The sequence below is a fragment of the Hyperolius riggenbachi genome, chromosome 1, assembly GCF_040937935.1.
Source record: "Hyperolius riggenbachi isolate aHypRig1 chromosome 1, aHypRig1.pri, whole genome shotgun sequence".
NCBI lineage: Eukaryota > Metazoa > Chordata > Amphibia > Anura > Hyperoliidae > Hyperolius > Hyperolius riggenbachi.
Genome location: NC_090646.1, coordinates 346387364 through 346410411, shown reverse-complemented (window position 1 = coordinate 346410411; position 23048 = coordinate 346387364). Strand labels below are relative to the sequence as shown.

The following is a 23048-nucleotide window of genomic DNA, read 5'->3' as shown; positions in this document are numbered from 1 at the left end:
TCATGGTACTGTTGGGAGGATTTTGGAAGCTGGGGACAAGTCTAGATCTCAGGTTTGGTTCTTTACTGTAAATAAATCCTGGTCTTTCAGGTAATACCTTACTTAGTGTCCCATCCAATTGGAGGATGTTCCAGTGTTTCCTGATAATGGATTCAACATCCTTATGTTGGAAATTATATTCTAATAATAAATCGAATTCCCGATTTTTTCTTATTTTTAAAATCGGGTCCCCTATTAGCACTGATCTCTCATACTGGGCAACCTCCTCCACTAAAGAGTTGAGTTCCTTCTGTTCATATCCCTTGTCCATAAATCTGTGAACTAAAATTTGGCTCTGTGTTCTGCAGAGCCAAATTTTAGTTCACAGATTTATGGACAAGGGATATGAACAGAAGGAACTCAACTCTTTAGTGGAGGAGGTTGCCCAGTATGAGAGATCAGTGCTAATAGGGGACCCGATTTTAAAAATAAGAAAAAATCGGGAATTCGATTTATTATTAGAATATAATTGCCAACATAAGGATGTTGAATCCATTATCAGGAAACACTGGAACATCCTCCAATTGGATGGGACACTAAGTAAGGTATTACCTGAAAGACCAGGATTTATTTACAGTAAAGCACCAAACCTGAGATCTAGACTTGTCCCCAGCTTCCAAAATCCTCCCAACAGTACCATGACAGATCTATTGGGACAAAAGGGATTTTTTCCATGCCGAGGATGTAGGGGCTGCAAAGAAGCACAGGCTGTTAGAGGGGATAGTTTTACGGCTAGAAATACAAGACACCTTCATCAGATAAAGCAGTGTATCACCTGCCACACAAAAGGGGTAATATATGTACTCTGGTGTCCATGTAATTTGGAATACGTGGGGAGAACCACGCGGAAATTAAAAAAACGAATTGGGGAACATGTAGCTAATATACTTAAAGGATTGACAACTCATAGTGTATCTAACCACTTTAGATTACAGCATAATAGGGACCCATCTGGCCTTAGATTTATGGGGGTAGAGGCACACATAAAGAGATGGAGGGGTTCCAGCATGGTTAGAGATATATCCCAGGCTGAGGGTAGATGGATCTTCAATCTAAAATCTGCAGTCCCAAGAGGGCTCAATGTGGAATTCGATCTCAACTGCTTTATTACTAACGACATATAGTTAAGGTGGGGCTGTAGGAATAAATATACCAGAGAATTCTGTGGCCCAGGAAATTATGACACTAAACTGGATCACAGCTGACATGTATAGTAGAGGAATGGGTATTGAGGCCCTAGGGGACAGGGAGACAAGCAGGGGCATACAGAATTCTCCCCCTGTAGATAATTGCCACTGGGGCATTATTTGTAAACAGGGGCTATGGTGGTATGACTATATGCAATGTATGTCGAATAAGGATTTATTGTGAACAGTATACAGGGGGATTAGGCCCCAGATGTATATATACAGCATGTAAATAGCAAGCTGACACAGCCCAGGAATACCTGCTAATCGAAATTGAAGCATTGAGCTCTTTGGCCCTGGCTAGGTTAATAGAGTTTAGTTCGTCCGTTTAATAGGTGAGGGCTGAGCGAATTTCAAAGCCCCACTCAGAAAGTATAGGGTAATAATCCATAGCAAATTGACTTATTATGATCCCTGTCATTTTAATGTATTTTATGCATACAGATGGTTGTGTATAAGGTAATTGGGTGCGGAAGCATCCTCTTGTTGGGTAATTGTCACTTTTTAAGGAATTTTATTAAGGTAGAGAGATACAAATAATTATCATATACAGATCAATGTGCTGAGGACTGTGGCCACAAGATGGCAGTAATGCATTCAAAACTGGGCGAAAGATCTATGCAACAAAGGAACGCATGTTAACATCCGGAATATGCGTTCCAGACGGCAAATTAGCACGCAAGCCAATGCGACCGGGGAGGAGCCCGCTGCTATAACAGACGTCGGCGTGCCTGTGACGTCAGCCCCTGATGAGTCCGATTGGACGAAACGCGTAGGGCGGAGCCAGGTGCGTCTGACGTCACAGAGCAGCGGGACGCATGTACGAAACCGAGCAGTAATACTACTGAAACAGCGGGAGTACGGGACGCCGACACCGTGGTGAGAGAGCGGTATTGCTGGGCTGAGAAGCCCGATATGCGCTGAAACTACTGATCTGAGTGAGTGTACTGGAGGGCGCAGGCCAGGAAACTCTATGTGTAAACAGTATCACGCTATGTATCTTTTTATTTGTTTTTACATGATCTTTTTGGATTAAATTGGAGATTTTATAAAAGGCGAAGTTTGGAGCTGTGAAATTTGTTGCCGTTGGCAAAGCGCTAGACCCACCTGGCGTTGAGGTGGCATCCATCTGGTGAGCGGCCATATTGAAGGGAGAGGATTCTGAATGTCACATGGAGTGAAACGCAATACATCAATTCTCACTGGGTGGATGTGCATGCAGTGAAGTTGTATTATTGATAATGCACTATGTGGAGCTTGTTTTTTGCAGGTATTAGTCACTGAGAAGAGGAGCGCTGTCACAACAATTTTCAGTATAACATGGTGGACTTGTGGTAGCGAATACTCAACGTTAGAGATACTTTGAGGCAGGCGCAGTTTGCATGTATATTACATTACTACTTTGTCTCACTAATTAATCCCCTTATAGAGATTAAAAACCTCCACATTTGAAATGTACTGCCAAACAGATTCACTAGCAAAAGGGGTGGTGTCCTCTTCTGCACAGACTGGGAAACAGATATATGGTCCACATTCGATGATGAAGAATGGCAACAGTGCCTTGAGTCACTTTCCAATGGAAGTATACAATCTTCAGCTATGGAGGTTTTAATAAGGCTCATAGAACATATCTGGTCCATTGAAACTTGCAAAGATCTACCCCACAATTTCACACAAATGTTTTAGAGGTTGCCCCCCGCCTGGCTCCATGTACCACATATGCCAACCAACAGTTTATTATACAAGCTTTGCAGCTATTTACCTATCTATTACGAACTACTGTGATACCTATGTTAATAATGATATATGGTCAAAATGTATTACTGTGCCCCCCTGGTACTATACCTGGAAGATGCCAATAACTCGCTGGCGATTGCCCTACAGGTTATTAGTAACTATGGTAAATATTCTGGTCTTAAAGAGAAACCGTGACCAAGAATTGAACTTCATCCCAATCATAAGCTGATACCCCCTTTCCCATGAGAAATCTTCTCCTTTTCACAAACGGATCATCAGGGGGCTCTGTATGGCTGATATCGGAGTGAAAGCCCTCCCACAGTGGGATGTCAGGACCATGGTCCTGACAGTTTCCTGTCTGTGAAACTCGTATTGTGGGAAATAACAGCTGGGCCCAACTGCCAAAAAAGGAAGCAGCATCTCCTTCCACTGACATCACCTGCCAGCAGTAAAAATGTCCCTATGTGGTAAATGTCATAATGTACATCAGGGAGAGGAAAGATTTTACAACGGGAAAACACTGACTAAATCATTTACAGATAATTATTGGAAAAATGAAGCACTTTTTTATTAGATTATTTTCACTGGAGTTTCTCTTTAGGACAACTGAAGAGTGAGTTATATGGAGGCTGCCAATGTTTAATTCCTTTTAAGCAATACCAGTTGCATGGCAGCCCTGCTGACCCTCTGCCTCTAATACTTTCAGCCTTAGACCCTGAACAAGCATGCAGCAGATCAGGTGTTTCTGACATTAATGTCAGATCTGACAAGATTAGCTGCATGCTTGTTTCTGGAGTGAGTCATACACTTCTGCAGCCAAACAAACCAGCAGGGCTGCCAGGCAACTGGTATTGTTTAAAAGGAAACAAACATGGCAGCCTCCATAGTCTTCTCACTTCAGTTGCCCTTTAAAGGGAAGGTTCAAGCAAAAAAAAAAAAAATGAGTTTTACTTACCTGGGGCCATACCAGCCCCATGTAGCCATCCTGTGCCCTCGTAGTCACTCACTGCTGCTCCAGTCCCCCGCTGGCAGCTTTCTGACCTCGGAGGTCAGGGCCACATTGCATACATTTTTACACATTCCAGCTAGTGCAGGAACAAAAATTTACGCGTTGCACCACTAACGCATAAAAATGTATGCGTTAATGTTCCTGCACTAGCGGGAATGTGTAAAAATGTACGCAATTCGGCCCTGACCTCCGAGGTCAGAAAGCTCCCAGCGGGGGACTGGAGCAGCAGTGAGTGACTACGAGGGCACAGGATGGCTACATGGGGCTGGTAGAAGCCCCAGGTAAGTGAAACTCATTTTTTTTTTGGCTTGGACCTTCCCTTTAAGGTTAACTGGACCAAATCATATGTCATGCCAGTGATACTTGTGATCACTTGTGATTGAAGTACTGCATCTTGCACGTAAGCAATTTACAAAATGCTGGATTGAATCCACAGTCCGCTGCTGTTCAGAGTGGATTAGAGCAGCTAATATGGTGCTTCCTTATAGAAAGGCTTTTTATCAGCATAGGGGTGCGCTTCCCAAGTTTGACAGTATTTGGTCTGCATGGCTTAACTCCACAGATACGTAAGTTAGATAGTTTGGATATTTGTGCACCCTTCAGTTTGGTTCTGGGTTGGGGGACTGGATTATCACTCTGGGTTAGAGGGTGAACTATTCAGAATATGTGTTTTGTTATTTTTTGGTCATGCACTGTTCGTTATTTTACTCTTTATCCGTTTGGATATATGAAAGTGTCGGGTTTGTCACTTGTTATCCCTATACTGCACTACTGCAGGTCTTGTAGCAACATCCTGTAAGCGAGCCTATAGCAATACAGTATGTTGATATAATTCAGACCCGACTCTCTTTGGGAGACATTATTTGTTGTACTTTCCGCTTTGGTGTAAACTTTTGGCATCTCACGTTATATACTGTATCTTCATTATGGATCTCAATAAACCCGGTGTGCGTGAATTCTAGCATCTGTAGCATCAGTTGGCCACCCTCCTGGAAAAAAAAAATTCATGCAGCTGACAGAACATCCACCCTCCGTGTTGCATGTGTCACAGGGAAAGCTTCTGTAGAGATCATGCCCACCTTCTGCATCACTACGTCACAGAATTCCTATGGTGGAGAGAGCGCTGCATAGGCATGCCTGCACTCTGATTGCCCTGGCATGCATACATTTTACGCATCCGCTCTGATGCTTCAAGCACACATAGGCAATAGCACTAGTGGTGAGCAAGGATGGGGCAGAAAGCAGGGATGGGGCAGCAGCTCGGTTTGAAAGTGTAAAAACACCAGTTCTGGCCTGCGGACCGTAGTTTGCCCACCACTGCCTTAACCAGTACACCATCCACCCACTACTAATATTATATTCACACAACTATTTTCACAATGTTGAGTTTTGTTTCCACAAAGTACAAAGATTTTTTTTTAGACAGAGGAAGTGTTGCCATGCATCCACAAGAATGGCATGCATCTGATCCAGTGGCAGGAGACACTGGAACTGTCCCCTAAAGTAGTACATCATACCCCAATGCCTCTCCAGCAAGTGTGAACCAACACTCAACACCTGTCTCACTTATATGCACTAGATACAGTATGTGGACATTCTTTCACAGTGGCGTAGCTAGGGAGAAATGGGCCCTGGTGCAAGCTTTACATGGGGCCATCCCAAGCATTCTATACATACCAATTGAAAATACGCACCAAAACCTGCCAAGGATTTCCACTGTGTCAGAGATGCAAGTAGGGGATGGGAAACAGTTTGCTAATGATCACTACCATTAAAAGCATCTGTAGAAGTGACAGCACAGGGCCAATAGAGAGCTAATATTGTGCTTGAGGGAAGGCTCCTTGGGGCCCCCTCTGACCCCAGGGCCCTAATGCGGTCGCTACGTCTGCAACCCCTATTGCTGCGCCACTGTTCTTTCACATTGGGGTAGCAGATAAAAACAATAAGAGATTCTGCCCCTTTGCACTCCAAGCATAACTGCAAACTATTTTCAGTTGGCTTAAATGCAAGGGTTTCTGGTAGTATGGATGTATTATATATATTACCGTTTATCCTCGACTATAAGTCCAGACATTTTGTTCTGACTCACAATGTAAATGTACAGGGGTCGACTTATATACTCGAGTCAGACCTAAATTTTTGACTCATAGACGGGATAAGAAACGCACCTCAAGCACCATGCTCCCACCCGCTGTCTATCCTAACCCTCCTCCTCGATGTTGGTCTCACCTGCTTTATGTCGTGTCCCCCCCCCCCCATTTGTCTAATGAAGCGCAGAGCAAGCCAAGCACAGTCACTAACCAAGTCCTGCGGTGAAGTCATTGGAAGCCAGGGACGCTGAAGTAAACTGCCTGGAGCAAGTGAGGAAGATGAGGACACGGCACACACAACAGGATGCTGGCTCGGCTGGATGATGTTGTAAGCTGGGGACCCTGACGTACGCTGCCTGCCGCAAACAAGGAAACCTTCAGGACATTTTGGAGGCGGATACTGGGCTTTCTCCTATTCTTAAACACAGTGTTACGTTTGCTAGCAGATGTGCCCCCACCTTGGGTCTTTATGAGTCAAGACCCAATCCTAGCACATGGCTGTCTGTAGTGGATTCTTACAAATGTGGCGTCTCCACTTGCAGATACTGCCATGTGCATTATAAATCTAAATCGGCTGCCTCTGCTTCCAGTGGCCGTAGTTTTGAAATTAAACAGTTTATTAATTGTGGTACTAGAAATGTTGTTTATCTGATTACCTGCAGACTTTGTTCCCTACAAAATGTAGGTTGTACCACTAGGCCACTTAGGCAGAGGATAGCCGACCATTACCTTGGAGTAGGGGGGTCGTCCCAAAAGATTACGAATGCAGCCAAACATTTTTGAGATTCACATGGGGCAACATGGCTGGCTTTTCTTTCCAGGGAATCGAAAGTGTGGTCCCCCTAAGAGAGGAGGGGATCTATATAAGAGATTGTTGAGAAGAGAGGTCATGTGGATTTTACGTTTGAGCACCAGGATCCCCCAGGGTTTAAACCCCAGGTGGGACCTAGTGCTCACTACATAATCCTGATGCACCCTGGTCTCTCCTCCTATACATACTCCTTTTGCAATTCATCATTTTTATTTCCTTTGGCTCCGGCTTTCCATACATTGTTTGTTCTTTGGTGTTTTATGGTCATGTATATGGTTTTATCCTAATCAGGTTGTTGTATAAGTTTTAATTCTAGGACTGGTAAAATTTGGCGCATTGAATACCTTTGCATTGGTCAGGTGGGGAGGACGATTTCACCTCCCTACCCCACCTTTCTCCCTCCAAGGGATTTCCTCGACCTTTCAGGTGGGAACCGTGGGTGGAACAAGTGCATGGGCTTCTATATAGGTGTTCAGAATGCCATTATGTAACTAGCTATGCTCAAGGACTAATCACTGTTCAAAACATGTCAGCTACATTATGTTTGTGGTCGTTTTAAAGGGAAGTTTCAGAATAAATAAAAAGTAAAAATCTACTTACCTGGGGCTTCCTCCAGGTCCTGGCAGCTGACCTGTGCCCTTGATGCAGCTCTGGTGGCTCCCGGTCCCCTCCGGTGCAGATGTTGACCTTGCCAGGTCGGCATCTGCTTGCGCTTCACCATGCGGCTCACTGAGTCACACTGACCTCATCAGGACTGCACTGCGCAGTTGAAGTACAGTCCAGATGACGTCAGCGCGACTATGTGAGCCGCATGCTGGAACGCAAGTAGGCCTCTTGTATCAGAGGGGACTCCGGGCAACCGGTGGGGAGCGGAGCTGCGGCAAGGGCACAGGATGGCTGACAGGGGCTGGAGGAAGCCCCAGGTAAGTAGATTTTAACTTTTTAATCATCCTGGACATTTCCTTTAAGCTGTGGACACATCCAGAAATAAAGGAAAAGATCTTTTGGATAAAAGCAGACCTTTTTTCATAATGAATAGGATTGCAAGCCCCACCCATGCCGGGAGTGACGCGCAGCGCAGAGCCACGGGAGTGACGCGCAGCGCAGAGCCACGGGAGTGACGCGCAGCGCAGAGCCACGGGAGTGACGCGCAGCGCAGAGCCACGGGAGTGACGCGCAGCGCAGAGCCACGGGAGTGACGCGCAGCGCAGAGCCACGGGAGTGACGCGCAGCGCAGAGCCACGGGAGTGACGCGCAGCGCAGAGCCACGGGAGTGACGCGCAGCGCAGAGCCACGGGAGTGACGCGCAGCACAGAGCCACGGGAGTGATGCGCAGCGCAGAGCCACGGGAGTGACGCGCAGCGCAGAGCCACGGGGCTCTGCGCTGCATGGAAACGAGGCCTAAGGGGGAAAACAGATGCTAGCCACAAAGGGGCACACACATATGCTGGTCAAAATGGGACACACATATGGTGGCCACAACGTGGCGTAACACAACGGTGGGCAGATACTGCTCACAATGATTTCCTATGGGCGGGCGGGCGGGCAGGCAGACACTGGCCTCATTGACTACCTAGGGTGAAGGAAAGATTAGAGTGTTCATAGCTGCATGCGGGTGCTGGGAGGAGTTATTGGCTGCAATAGCGGATGTAATGCAGCCATTAACCTCCCTGGCGGTAAGCCCGAGCTGAGCTCGGGCTATGCCGCGCAGGAGGATTTCTCCGGCTCTATTGGGGCGATTCGCCCCATTCAAAGTGCTGTGCACACAGCCAGCACTTTGCTAGCCGCGCGCACAGCTTGATCGCCGCCGCCCTGCGGCGATCACCCGCACGCAGCGGCGAAAGAGGCCCCCCCCCCGCCAGAGCCCTGCGCTGCCCGGACCAATGAGTTCCGGGCAGCGCTATGGGCTGGATCGGGTGCGCCTGACGTCAGGACGTCATTCCGATTGTCGCCATGGCGACAGGAGAAGCCAAACAAGGGGACCCGTTATATACGCGCTCCCCTGTTTGCTATTAGTGCCGGCGACGATCGCACTAGAGGGACACATGCGCCCTCTAGTGGTGTTTCATGTAGCTACCACTCTGGTAGCTTTACATGAAACAAAAAAAAATGTAAAAAAAAAAAAAGGATTTTTGCCCATTTGGCAAAAAAAAAATTAACCGCCAAGGAGGTTAACTGCTCCTAGTTCCCAAGTGCAGCTGTTACCTTGCTGGATAGACTCAAGGTGGCCACACACACAGACACACACAGACACACACAGACACACACAGACAGACAGACAGACAGACAGACAGACAGACAGACAGACAGACAGACAGACAGACACACACACACACTTATTTAAATATCTGTTAAATTCAAGAATAGCTATCTGACGAATTGTAAAAATTCAAAAATCTGACCAATGTACCACACACCTATTTTAAATTTTTCCACAATCATAAGTATTATAATTGAAACCTCAGAAAAAATTGATTGTAATTGTACATCAAATAATTGACAATCAATCACACACCATACAATTTTTCATAAAGTTGGCCTGAAATTTCCAACATGTCCAATCTCCAAAAATAAAAAAAACCTGGAAATTCGATCGGATTTATCGTTTGAAAACAAAGAAAAGCTCTTGATTTCTCAGGCCAACTGAACGAAATTATCAAATTGGTGAAAAATTGGATCTCTTAATTGTATGGTGTGTAGCCACCTTCATACTAAGGGTCAAAAGGTCAAGAGGTTGACTTATATTTGAGGATATACGATATACTGTATATAGCTATATATAGATATAAAACTTAGAAAGCAATCCATGTATTAATTCATAGGGTTCTTTTACCTGTGGAAAGGCATCCATCTCGCAAAGCCTTTTTTCAATCTGAAGGCGCCCCCCGTACCGTGTTACGCCATACACTACTGTCATCACCGTTTGCTTTACCACTTTACGGCCAATGAAACCTTTTAGAACCTGAGCAACTTTTATTCCTTGTTGAGCATCTCTTTTTCGAAATTCTTCAACCTGAAGACAATAAAAATTGCAACAGAAAGCATCGTACACACAAATTAAATTCTAATTTCTAGAATGAAATTGCTTTTGTTACATATTATCTCACCTGTTGGGCAACCTCACTGTAAACATCTTGTGGGGTGTCACATGGCATTAAGTTAACAGACTTTGCTCCAATTTCATCCCTTCCAAGAGCAGCATAATGCTGGAGTCCATTGCATGAACCATCCTGCAGTGACAAGAGGACATTCATCCATAACGGTCACACTGAGATTACACTTTTTTTATAGCATTGAATGTCTTGAGTCCTAAAATCTTTACAGAGCCCCAAAGTTATACACAAACTATGCAAAAGCTTAAAAATTAACACAAGACATAAAAAAATGAAATCATGTGCGACCACTACTGGGCATTTTTTGGAAGCTGTCACTATAAACATGTAAGACTAGAAGATATCAATTGGCATACGGTCATTTAGTTAACTCAAACTGGACAACCATACATATCCAGTTTGAGTCTCAATAACACAATCAGGATGTAGCAGTACATCAGCGGCGGTCTTATTCATGGCGGAACTTAAACTAGCGAGATTGGTGAATGGAAACATTATTGCTATTATTTATTGTATTTATAAAGTGTTAACATATTACACAGCGCTGAACAATAAATATATACAACGATACATGGATGACAGACATAAGGTTATACAACATAGAACAAAGTTATACAAGGCGAACTGTCAGGAACCGGCCCGCGGCACGCCTGCGTATATGGTTCCCGACTGCGGGTTTGACCAGACTGAGAGGGGAAGCAGCCTTAGTCAAGCTAAAACAAGGCTGGGACCCCTCAGAACACCTCTCACTGCCACCACTAGCGGTTCGCTAGACACTTCCACTCTGCTGTCGAGTCCTCAGCCCGCACTCCGCGTTTTCGTATTTGGGTCAGCGTTGCGCTTAGGCCAAATACGGGAACGCCACGCACCCACACACACACACAGTTGCAATCTTACACTGTCGTGAAGCAAAGACCCACTAGCAGTCGTTCCGAACGATACTGTTAGCCACTCTGCTGTCGCTACTCGCACTGGCGTTGTTCGTACGTTGGGTCAGCTGCGCGCTTAGGCCAACGTATGAAAAACGCCCCCACACACAATGCAATTACAATTTCATACGGTAGTGTTGCTCAAGCGTACAATTAGGCATGAACTTATACACGGTTACACTTCAGTCTCTTCTAGGCTATGAGTGTTAGTTTAGTACAGCAGAAGTCAAACTTATTAAATAATAATTTAATATTCTAGAAAAACGTAGAACAATGCAGAACTTAATATATACAAAAAGATTACAAAAAGACAAAGTAAAAAAGTTACACAATTAAAAGTTACAAAGATACCACACACGGATATTTGAGTAAAAATAAACGGGGGAAAAAAGAACGTTACCAGCTTAGGTTAGAACGTTGTTTGACGGGAGGACGCCGTTTCGACCAGGAGTCGCGATCCTCCCTAGCTATTCGCTACCTCCGAGAGAAGAAAGTCACTAGGCATCCGCCTCTGCTTTTTATACTCTGAGCTACGCCTGTAGGCTGCAACTTCCTTGGGGAGGAACTAGGTTTTAATTAAATCTCAGACATATTCCATTTCCAGGTAAAAGTCCATACATCAAAGATTGTGAAGTGAGTCTTTCAACTCCAGGTGAAAACTTGATTACGGCTTTTTCCTGTCTCAGTTCTCAGACATAAATGGGATTTCCAGAGATCCACATACATGAAAAGGGTACTATAGCACCTCCACTAATGATTTAATTTCCACAGGTAAAAAATGGTATCAACAGGACTTCACCCATTTCTAATAGCCTGTCATGTACATTTCAAACGTTCCTGTGTTAGTCTCCAGACCCTGGTCCTCTGGCTTTGTGTATTGAGACAATGGGCCGTCTCCTGAGTTCAAACAGTCAGGCAGATAATCCCATTAGCACTCTCAGAGGAACTGCATACAGACTCAAAGCACCTCATATGGTCAAGACAATCACCCATTTCCTTGCCCCAAGCAACTCAAGGTAACCTGCTCCCTTCTGGCAGAAAAAAATGAAAGAATATGTTCCTGTTATCCTTAATATCATCAGCACCTCAATATATCTCCACACCTCCGCCGTTAACTTGGTGCAAGGCAGATGATCTTCCCAGATTATCCTGCCAGCACCTACATTGTTGGTTCTGCTTGATGGGACAGTCTGTCAGCATTCCCATGATTGCTCCCCTTCCATGTTGAATGGTGAAGCTATATTGTTGGAGAACTAAGCTCCATCTCAGCAGTTTTCCATTGTCCCCAGAAACCCGATGTAACCAACTAAGAGGGTTGTGGTCGGTTACGACGGTGAATACACGACCGTAGAGATAGTGCTGCAGCTTTTGTAGGGCCCATACAATTTCCAAGCACTCCTTCTCTATGGTGGCGTAAGCTACCTCCCGGGGTAGCAGCTTCCGACTTAAGTACAGAATCGGATGTTCTTCCCCAGTTTGGTTTACCTAGCTTAATACAGCACCTAGGACAAAGGCTGAGGCGTCCGTCTGGACTACAAACCGTCGGCTGAAGTCTGGCGCTTGCAACACGGGAGGGCTGGCTAGGGCCCTCTTCAGAGCTGTGAATGACTGTTCACATTCTGGCGTCCAGAGAATCTGCTTGGGCAGCTTCTTTTTGGTGAGATCTGTCAATGGCTTGGCGAGGGCACTGTAGTTGGGGACAAACTTTCTATAGTACCCAGCCGTTCCTAAGAAGGACTGAATCTGCTTCTTCGTGTGGGGGGTGGGCCAGGACACAATGGCATCTACCTTCCCAGTATCTGGACGAAGCTCTCCCCCCCCCCCACCACATGTCCCAGGTACTGTACCTGTTTCTTGCCTATCTGACACTTGCTAGGCTTGACTGTTAGTCCTGCTGCAGTGATGCGTCCCAGAACCTGTGACAGCTGTGCTAAGTGGTCGTTCCAGTTGGCGCTAAACACGGCGATGTCATCTAGGTAGGCGACAGCGCAGTGTTCCAAACCTTCCAGGAGACCATTTACAACCCTTTGGAAGGTGGCCGGGGCATTTTTCATTCCAAAAGGCATTACATTAAATTCAAACAGACCTGAGGGGGTGATAAAGGCAGACCTCTCCCGTGCCTCAGCTGTTAGAGGGACCTGCCAGTATCCCCGACTCAAATCCACGATTGTTAGATATTGCGCGCCAGCTAGCTTATCTAACAATTCGTCGACCCTCGGCATTGGGTAAGCATCTGACGCAGTTATCAAATTTAGTTTTCGATAATCTACACAGAACCGAGTGGTCTGGTCCCGTTTGGGTACTAGCACTACAGGTGATGCCCATGCGCTGTGCGACCGTTGGATCACCCCTAGTGACAGCATTTCCTCAATCTCCTTGCTGATGTGGGCCTGAACCTCAGGGAAGACTCTATAGGCTGACTGTCTAACCGGCTTGTTATTTCCGGTGTCAACATGGTGTACAGCCAGGCTGGTCAGACCAGGGCGGGCTGTAAAGGTACCACGGTAAAGGGTCAGCACATCAGATAGCCCAGCCTGCTGCTCTGCTGTCAACTCCGGATTGATCTGCACCTCGGCAACAGAGTCGGTTTCCTGGGTGGATGCCAGGATGTCAACCAGGGCCTCTGCTTCACCGTCCGGTAGCAAACTGTAGACAGGGAGAGCGCAAGCGGTTCTAGCATGATGTTCCTTTAACATATTTACATGGTATGTTTTCAGCTGCTTACCTCGGTCATCCAGCGCGACCACATAGGTCACATCACTAATCTTCCTATGTATGGTATAGGGCCCATCCCAAGCGGCCTGCAGTTTATTCTGTCGCATCGGGTTTAGGACCCATACCTTGCGACCTACCTCATAAACTCTCTCCCTAGCCCCGTGGTCATACCACTGCTTCTGGATGGCCTGGGCTTGAGTCAGATTCTCTCGCACTAACCCCACCAGGGTGTCCATCTTTTCCCGGAACTTTAGAACGTATTCCACTATGGAGACCCCGGGACCCATGTCCTGCCCCTCCCAGACCTCTCGAATGAGATCGAGGGGTCCGCGTACCCTCCTCCCATATAATAGCTCAAAGGGCGAGAACCCGGTGGATGCCTGGGGCACCTCACGATAAGCAAACAGTAAGTGGGGCAGGTATCGCTCCCAGTCTCTCCCTTGCGATTCAACAAACACCCTTAGCATCTGTTTCAGAGTACCATTGAACCGCTCACATAACCCATTTGTCTGGGGGTGGTAAGGGCTGGCCATGATGTGTTCTACCTGCATTTGTTTACAGAGGCATTCCATTAGGCGCGACATGAATTGCGGGCCGTGATCGGTGAGCATTTCACGGGGAAAACCGACCCGTGAGAAAATGCGCACCAATGCGTCCGCAACCTTGTCTGCCCGTATGGAGCTCAGGGCTACAGCTTCAGGGTAGCGAGTGGCATAATCTACCACCGTAAGAATGAAACGTTTCCCTGTGCTGCTGGGTATTGCTAGAGGCCCAATTATGTCAACAGCAACCCTTTGGAAGGGCTCCTCTATTATGGGTAAGGGCCTCAGTGGGGCTTTGTCGGTGTCACCTGCTTTGCCGACCCGCTGACAGGCGACACAAGACCGGCAAAAATCAGCAATATCTGTCCCCATGTGGGGCCAATAAAAATTGTGGGCAAGCCGGGATTTGCTCTTGCGGATCCCCAAGTGACCAGCCAGGGGCACCTCATGTGCTATTCTTAATAGCTGCTCCCTGTACCTGTGGGGAACAATCAACTGCCGGTCGGCCTCCTCCACTTCAGACGGCTCAGAGGGAATAACCTCTCTGTACAGTCTGCCGTGTTCCCAGTACACCCTCACTTTGTCGCCCTCCACCGGTGCCCTGTCCGCCAGACTCCTGAGCTCTTCCAGGCTGCTATCAAGTCGCACAGCCTCGGAGAACTCAGCGCTGTCGGCCACAGGCACCAGGGAGGTGGCAAACTGAGAGGCCTCTGGGTCCTAAGAGCCAGGCTCTGAAGTGGAAGAGCCCGACCCAGTGACATCAGCCCCTTCAGTAGACAATTCGTCTGCTGCAGCCCGGTGAGCACTGCGGGTCACCACTGCAGCTAAAGGAGCGTTCACTGTACATATGTCATCATGCAACACATCACATATTACATCAACATTATCTGCATTCATGGTAACAACGTGTCCTCCTTCAGGCCTGGGCACTGGAGACTCACTAGGGCTGGCTCCTAGTACACAGTCCGTAGCCCCTGGGGCCTCACCAGCACTCCCCGCTTGCACAGCATTATCACACAGTACCTTGCAAGAGTCCTGAACTTCTGCGGGGGATGCAGGCTCCATGGGGTTTGGAGTAGGCTCATACCGGGCCACTAACCGTCCCAGGTCAGTACCCAACAAAACGTTCGTGGGGATGGCATCAGTTACCCCCTCTTCTTTCATTCCGCTGCCGGCCCCCCAATCCAGGTGGACCAAGGCGGTGGGAATGGCGGGGGTGACACCCCCAACTCCTTTGACAGCCATAGTCTTGCCAGGAATGTACTCCTCAGGGTTCACAAGCTGGGGGTGCACTAGAGTCACCTCTGCTCCAGAGACTCTTAGACCGGTGGTAACCGTATCCCCAACCGTGACAGGTTGCAGATTCTCTGCATAGCTACCTGCATTCCTGGTGGCACACAACGCATTCCGGGCCCCGCCAGAGTTTGGGGCTTCCTTCTTCTTTTCTGGGCACGTAGCACTGATGTGACCCGGTTTGTTACAGGCAAAACATCTCCGAGTGTCAACGGTGGCTGTTCTACCTCCAGGCGGCTGCGGGACTTGGCTTCGCTGGGTGCTCGGAGGAGAAGGTCTCGCAGGCTTTTCTCCCTTCCAGCTGGGCGCCGTAGTCCTCCGAAAATCAGATGCTCGATTGGACGTGTAGGCATCAGCAACTTTCGCGGCCTCATCCACGGTCTTTGGCTCTCGGTCCCGTACAAACTGCCGGACCTCAGCAGGGCAAGTGTGGAGGAACTGGTCTTTTATTATCAGTTCCTGCAGGGCATCAAAGGTTTCAACAGCCAGTCCTTTTACCCACTGCTGGAAGGCAGTGCGCAGGTTGCAAGCATGATCCAGGTAAATGTCATTAGGACCTCGCTGCACTGTCCTGAAACGTTTGCGATACACCTCTGGCGTGAGGTGATATCGCGCAATAATGGCTTTCTTAATCGCCTCAAAGTCTGTTTCTTCCTCCTGGGGGAGACTCACAAATGCCTCCAGGGCCTTGCCTCTCAGCCCTGGTGTGAGGTATCTTGCCCACTGCTCACGGGGCACCCCATACTGCCGACAAGTCCTTTCAAACCCCTGTAGGAAAGTGTCTATGTCAGAGTCCTTGTCCATAGCGGGGAACTTATCCAGGGGGATTCTGTGGACTCGCTCACCTTCGCGTTCTGCGGGTCCAGCAGACCGGTTCTGCTGCTGAAGTTTAGCCAGCTCCAGCTGGTGTTGCCGTTCAGCTCTTTCCCTCTCGGCCTGGAGTCGCTGTGCCGCTTGTTCCTTCTCTGCCTGTCGGTGCAGTAGGATCAGCTTCAGGCGCAGTTCAGGCTCAGCCGAACCTAGTAGCTGTAGGTCGGCTTCCAGAGATGTCATTTCCGTGTTCGGCGGATCGTCCAGGACATCGTCTCCACTCGCATCCTGTGGCGGGAGCGATTCCTCCTCTGGCGTGTCGTGAGCTGCATCCGCTGACGTTGAAGCACGGGCTTGCTCTGCCTCATCATACTCCTCGAGCGCACGAACTAACTGCTCCTTAGTCTGGCCGCTCACCGTCTCGATGCCTTTGTGCTCACACAGGTTGAGTAGCATCTCTTTGTTTTGCCTTGCATAGCTGGATGCTTTCTGAGCCATCGTGTTGCAAAAAGAAAAAAAAAAGGGGGGGGGGGGGAGGGAAAGCAAATACCAAGTGTGTATCTTTGAACAAAAAAAACAACGTATATAGATTCTGCACTGAGTAGACTTCTGTAGGCTAGTTGCTTCTAGCAAGCTTCCAGCCTTTAGTACTCAGAATAGCGAGCTAAACTGCGTACTAATGTACTAAACGATCCCACCACTGCCAGCCAATTATGTCAGGAACCGGCCCGCGGCACGCCTGCGTATACGGTTCCCGACTGCGGGTTTGACCAGACTGAGAGGGGAAGCAGCCTTAGTCAAGCTAAAACAAGGCTGGGACCCCTCAGAACACCTCTCACTGCCACCACTAGCGGTTCGCTAGACACTTCCACACTGCTGTCGAGTCCTCAGCGCGCACTCCGCGTTTTCGTATTTGGGTCAGCGTTGCGCTTAGGCCAAATACGGGAACGCCACGCACCCACACACACACACAGTTGCAATCTTACACTGTCGTGAAGCAAAGACCCACTAGCAGTCGTTCCGAACGATACTGTTAGCCACTCTGCTGTCGCTACTCGCACTGGCGTTGTTCGTACGTTGGGTCAGCTGCGCGCTTAGGCCAACGTATGAAAAACGCCCCCACACACAATGCAATTACAATTTCATACGGTAGTGTTGCTCAAGCGTACAATTAGGCATGAACTTATACACGGTTACACTTCAGTCTCTTCTAGGCTATGAGTGTTAGTTTAGTACAGCAGAAGTCAAACTTATTAAATAATAATTTAATATTCTAGAAAAACGTAGAACAATGCAGAACTTAATATATACAAAAAGATTACAAAAAGACAAAGTAAAAAAGTTACACAATTAAGAGTTACAAAGATACCACACACGGATATTTGAGTAAAAATAAACGGGGGAAAAAAGAACGTTACCAGCTTAGGTTAGAACGTTGTTTGACGGGAGGACGCCGTTTCGACCAGGAGTCGCGATCCTCCCTAGCTATTCGCTACCTCCGAGAGAAGAAAGTCACTAGGCATCCGCCTCTGCTTTTTATACTCTGAGCTACGCCTGTAGGCTGCAACTTCCTTGGGGAGGAACTAGGTTTTAATTAAATCTCAGACATATTCCATTTCCAGGTAAAAGTCCATACATCAAAGATTGTGAAGTGAGTCTTTCAACTCCAGGTGAAAACTTGATTACGGCTTTTTCCTGTCTCAGTTCTCAGACATAAATGGGATTTCCAGAGATCCACATACATGAAAAGGGTACTATAGCACCTCCACTAATGATTTAATTTCCACAGGTAAAAAATGGTATCAACAGGACTTCACCCATTTCTAATAGCCTGTCATGTACATTTCAAACGTTCCTGTGTTAGTCTCCAGACCCTGGTCCTCTGGCTTTGTGTATTGAGACAATGGGCCGTCTCCTGAGTTCAAACAGTCAGGCAGATAATCCCATTAGCACTCTCAGAGGAACTGCATACAGACTCAAAGCACCTCATATGGTCAAGACAATCACCCATTTCCTTGCCCCAAGCAACTCAAGGTAACCTGCTCCCTTCTGGCAGAAAAAAATGAAAGAATATGTTCCTGTTATCCTTAATATCATCAGCACCTCAATATATCTCCACACGAACGGTACAAGATACATGATCATGCAATATGGGCTGGTAAGTTAGGCCCAGTAATACAAGTACAGGCTGTCATAGGAGAGGAGCACACAATCCTGTAGATTACACTAGTGAAGGGAGGACCCTGCCAGAGGCTTACAATCTAATATGTGTCCCTCTTGTTAGCCGGGGACCAGGCTGATAGTCTCAGGTGGGGAGATGTCCTCCTAGGTGTAGGCTCTGGAGCGGCGTCCCAGGCGGCGTAGATCAAAGGTGCTGTGTTGTGGCGGTAGTGATTGGCAACGCTCATCTCTGCGGCCAGTAGCACTCGTAAGTGGAGAGAGATGCTGCCGCAAGGAGCGACAGCCGTAACACTAAATCGCCAATGGGAGGATGCGGAGGACCATCCTCCGCATCCTCCCATACTGCCTCCTGAATGTTAAGTATTGCTTTTTGTCTTTTTACCACTTTTTGTTTTTATGGAAGAAACGCATTAAAAGTTGAAGTTTTATTGAAGTATGACATGGCGAGTTGCTCCCGGATTTCTTACTCTTTTGAAATACTACTGTGATTGACACTTATCTTCATCTGTTGCCGGGCAAACTCTGCACATGAGCGTGACGTCACGTCAGTGCCCGGCAACAGGCGATCAAGGATACTCGCAGCCGCACTACTACGGGTCATGGCGACCCGGAAGTAGCACAGGGTGAGGGGTTCCCAAAAGGCAGAAGACAGGGCCTCGCACATCCCTTATAAAACTTCACTTTTATTGGTATCAAGTAAAAAAGTCATACTTTACATATCCAAGAAATTCAATCAAGAGAGGTACAGGCCGGTAGGGAGGTCGACAGCCGTTTTGCGCCAGTTAAAAGCAGTGGCGCATCATCAGGACAACCCCCCTTGTGTAAAATCTCCCCTTATATAGTCACTTACCCCTGCAAATGTGGAGCAGCTGTTCCCAATTGCCCAGAATCACGTCCTCCGCCCATGGAGCGCACGCTGCAATACAGTCAGGCGCCATACCCTGATGCTTCCGTCTAGTGGAACGCACAGCCCGTAAACGTCACTTCCGGCAAGCTTCTATTAGCCGTGCCATTGTGATTCCGCTTGGTGGAACGCATAACCCATACGCGTCACTTCCGACAAGCTCCTAATAGCGTGTTACGTCAAGTTAATGCGACCGTAATGGTGCATCAGCCTAAAAGCCGCATGCCCTCCCAAGAATATCCACCAGAGGGCAAAAAAGTGTTACTGGCTGAGGGTTAGGCAAAAGGACATCTGCTGCCATCAAGTGGCCAAATATTTGAAAGCTTCAGATTTGTATATAGGCATTTCATAGGCAGATGGACAATTTTGACACAACTGCTCCACCTACATGCCGCAGTATTACATAAGATAGTGAACAAATTAGTTAAATCAATAACAATCTATTAATTAGTTAAATTTTAAATTTTAATATTCAGCTATAGTCCATCCCCATGGGGGAGAGCAATCCCATTTTACATAAATTCTCATTGAGATATCATATCATTGTATACTCACCACCCAGAGGGACGGACTCACTAGCAGAAATCTGGCATGTATCTGCAGGGGCAAATCCAACAATGAGTACATTAAAAACCTTTCCTATAGGGAGGTAACAAAAGTCAGGATACTAAAATCATTTAAAATAAATCAGAAATCTCAGATGAATACGGCTAAATTATTCTTTTCATTTAAGCCTAAAGGTCCTACCGCATCAAAATATGAAATCCAATTGCTTTCCCTCTGCAAAAGCTTGCGATGCCAATCCCCACCCCTCCTGTCACGTCTCACCTGTTCTAAGCCCAAAAATCTTAGTTTTGGTTACATCGCTGTTGTGAACCTCGCGCATATGATCAATCACCCTTGGGCACCCTTCCCCGCTATGTACGGACCTGCAATGGGCCTGGTAACGATCCTTGAGCATATTTGTTGTTTCACCCACATAAATACGCTGACAGGGGCAAACTAGTGCATATACCAGGCCTCGGGTACGACAGTTAATGAACTGTCTGATCCTGCACGTCCGCCCAAAGCGAGAGAAGGTGTCGCCCAATTCCATAAAATTACAACAGGAACACCTTTGGCATTTGAAATTCCCCTTTGGGCGATTGGACCCCAGCCAAGATAAAGATTGTGGACTGGTGAACTCGCTATGTGAGAGTTTATCTTTTAGATTCGGGACTCTTTTATATGAAACACAGGGGGGGAGAATATTTTTTGAATTAAACATTTTATCCTGTTGGATGATCCACCATTTTTTTCTTATTGATTGTTTAATAGATTGGAACATTGGTGAGTATGAAAAATGCATATAAAATCTCTCTGGGGGATGGGTCTGGCCACTTTTTCTCTTCTGTTTTAATAATAAGGCTCTATCCTTTCCAGCAGCCCTGGCAAATGCTTGCCGGATCATTTTTAATTGATATCCTCTTTGCTGTAATCTCACTACAAGGTCCTCAGACTGTACAAGAAAGTCTTCCCATGAACTTGCATTCCTCCGAAGTCTGAGGAACTGTCCGTAGGGGACCCCCCTGAGAGTAGAGGCAGGGTGATAGCTTGTTGCACTTAATAAGGAGTTAACCGCTGTCTGCTTCCTATAGGTTTTAGTTAGTATCACCCCCTCCCTCACCTCTATATCTAAATCTAAGAATTGTAGACGTTGGTCACCCCAAGAATGAGTGAACTGCATGTTAACATCATTAGACCCAAGGTATTCCATGAATTCATCAAATTGCTCTCGTTGCCCCTCCCACACGATCAAAATATCATCAATATAGCGGATCCAGAATTTGATCCGCTCCAGGAACCCATTCCTCGATGAATAAATGTGATCCGCCTCCCAGTGGCCCATGAAGAGGCCGGCATAGGTGGGGGCCACCGGGCTCCCCATAGCCGTGCCGACCTCCTGATGGTACCACTGTCGGTCAAAGAGGAATGAGTTCCTGGTGAGGACAAACTCCAGACCCACCAACACAAACCACTGTAGAGCATCCTCCTCTATCAATTCAGGTATAAAGGTTTTGATGGCTCTTAGACCATCTACATGGCAAATACGACTATATAGCGAAACCACATCTATTGATACCAGATGATATCCTGGTTGCCATTCAAAAGTTCCCAAGACGTTCAAGACCTCTGTGGTATCCCCTACATATGATGGTAAAGATCTCAATAGGGGTCTTAACTGGAAGTCAACAAACTGAGATAGTGACTCCGTCAGTGATCCAATGGCTGAAACAATAGGTCGGCCCGGTGGGTTGTCCAAGGTCTTATGTATTTTCGGGATACAGTACCACACCGGGCTGCGAGGATACTGAGGAAGCAGTTTGTTTGCCACAGTTCTGTCTATAGCACCATCCATGACACCTTTAAGGAGAAGCTTTTTCAACTCATTAGTGTATTGTAATGTGGGATCACTAGGCAGTTTAGAATATGTGGATCTATCCTCTAGTTGACGCAAACATTCTCTTTGATATTGCTCAGTTGACATTATTACTACCCCTCCCCCCTTATCTGCTTCCTTAATGGTTAGGTCTGTCCTGGACTGCAGCCATCTCAAAGCCTCCCTTTCTTGGCCAGACAGATTAACAGCATCTTTAGGGTAAATTAGTGATTTACAATCTTCCAATACTTTTGAGTAAAACAATTCAACTGAACCCCCTGGGACTGATGGGGGGTTGAAGACTGATCTGTTACCTATATCAAAGGGGAGTCTATGATTAACCTCAATTCTATTAGGAGTATATGCGTCTGATAGTTCACATAAATCAGGTAAAGTTTCCTGATCCCAATGATCCTCAGATGTACTGACTAATGGGGGGATAGTTCTCATATCTGCTTCCTGGAGACGTTCCGGTGGTTTTTCTTTGCTTGCAAAAAAACGGTGTAATGACAATTTTCTTGTATTTAGGAAAAGTTCCTGTTCGAATTTGACATAATCAAATTCAACCGTGGGGCAAAAATGTAAGCCTTTGTTCAATAGAGAAAATACTGCCTCACTCAACTCTACCCCTGATAGATTATAGACTTTTATTTCTTTCTGTTCCTTTCCGATCGTCTCGGTTGTACTTTGGTCCACGAGACCTGTTTCAGGATACTCTTTTGATTTTCGTTTGCCTCTCCTGACCTTCTTTCTAAAGGGACCTCATCTTCAGACGATGATCCCGTATATCTTGTAAAGCCATGGGAACCATTTGGGGAACTATCTGGAGAGCTCCTCCCCAGGCCACCTCCTGAGGGATTACGCCTTTTCCTCCCCTTGTTCCTCTTGTTGGGACTACGATAAGGTCTATCTTTCCTCCAGGAAAAGACTTGATGTTGCTCATAATCCACTCGGTCACGGGCAAATTTTGTATTTTTATCTTTTTTTATCTGTTCCTGTATCGGGGTTAGACGTAGTTCAAACCTGGTTATTAATAGATTAAGACTATCTTCATCCGTGAGGGCTGTAATCAACTTCTTGACATCCTCAATCTCATCTAGGATCTCTTGATAGTCAATCTCATTTTCTTCTATTAACAGGTCTTGATATAATAATACACATTTGTCAAATAAGGCATCACATTTGGTCTTTGCAGAGGGGCGGACCTTCGCCTGAGTTAAGGGTTTATAAAATCGTATCCCTCGTGGGGCTCTCCCTACCACCTTATAT

The 23048-nt window shown here is 46.8% G+C and overlaps 1 protein-coding gene across 1 annotated transcript in view; it reads right to left on the bottom strand.

Annotated features, from left to right (window-relative positions):
• Positions 1-23048, bottom strand: part of POLRMT (RNA polymerase mitochondrial) — a 189004-nt gene that overhangs the window by 75212 nt on the left and 90744 nt on the right. The window contains 2 exon segments of the mRNA XM_068234056.1: positions 9707-9886; positions 9981-10103. Coding sequence (XP_068090157.1) covers positions 9707-9886; positions 9981-10103 — 303 coding nt within the window.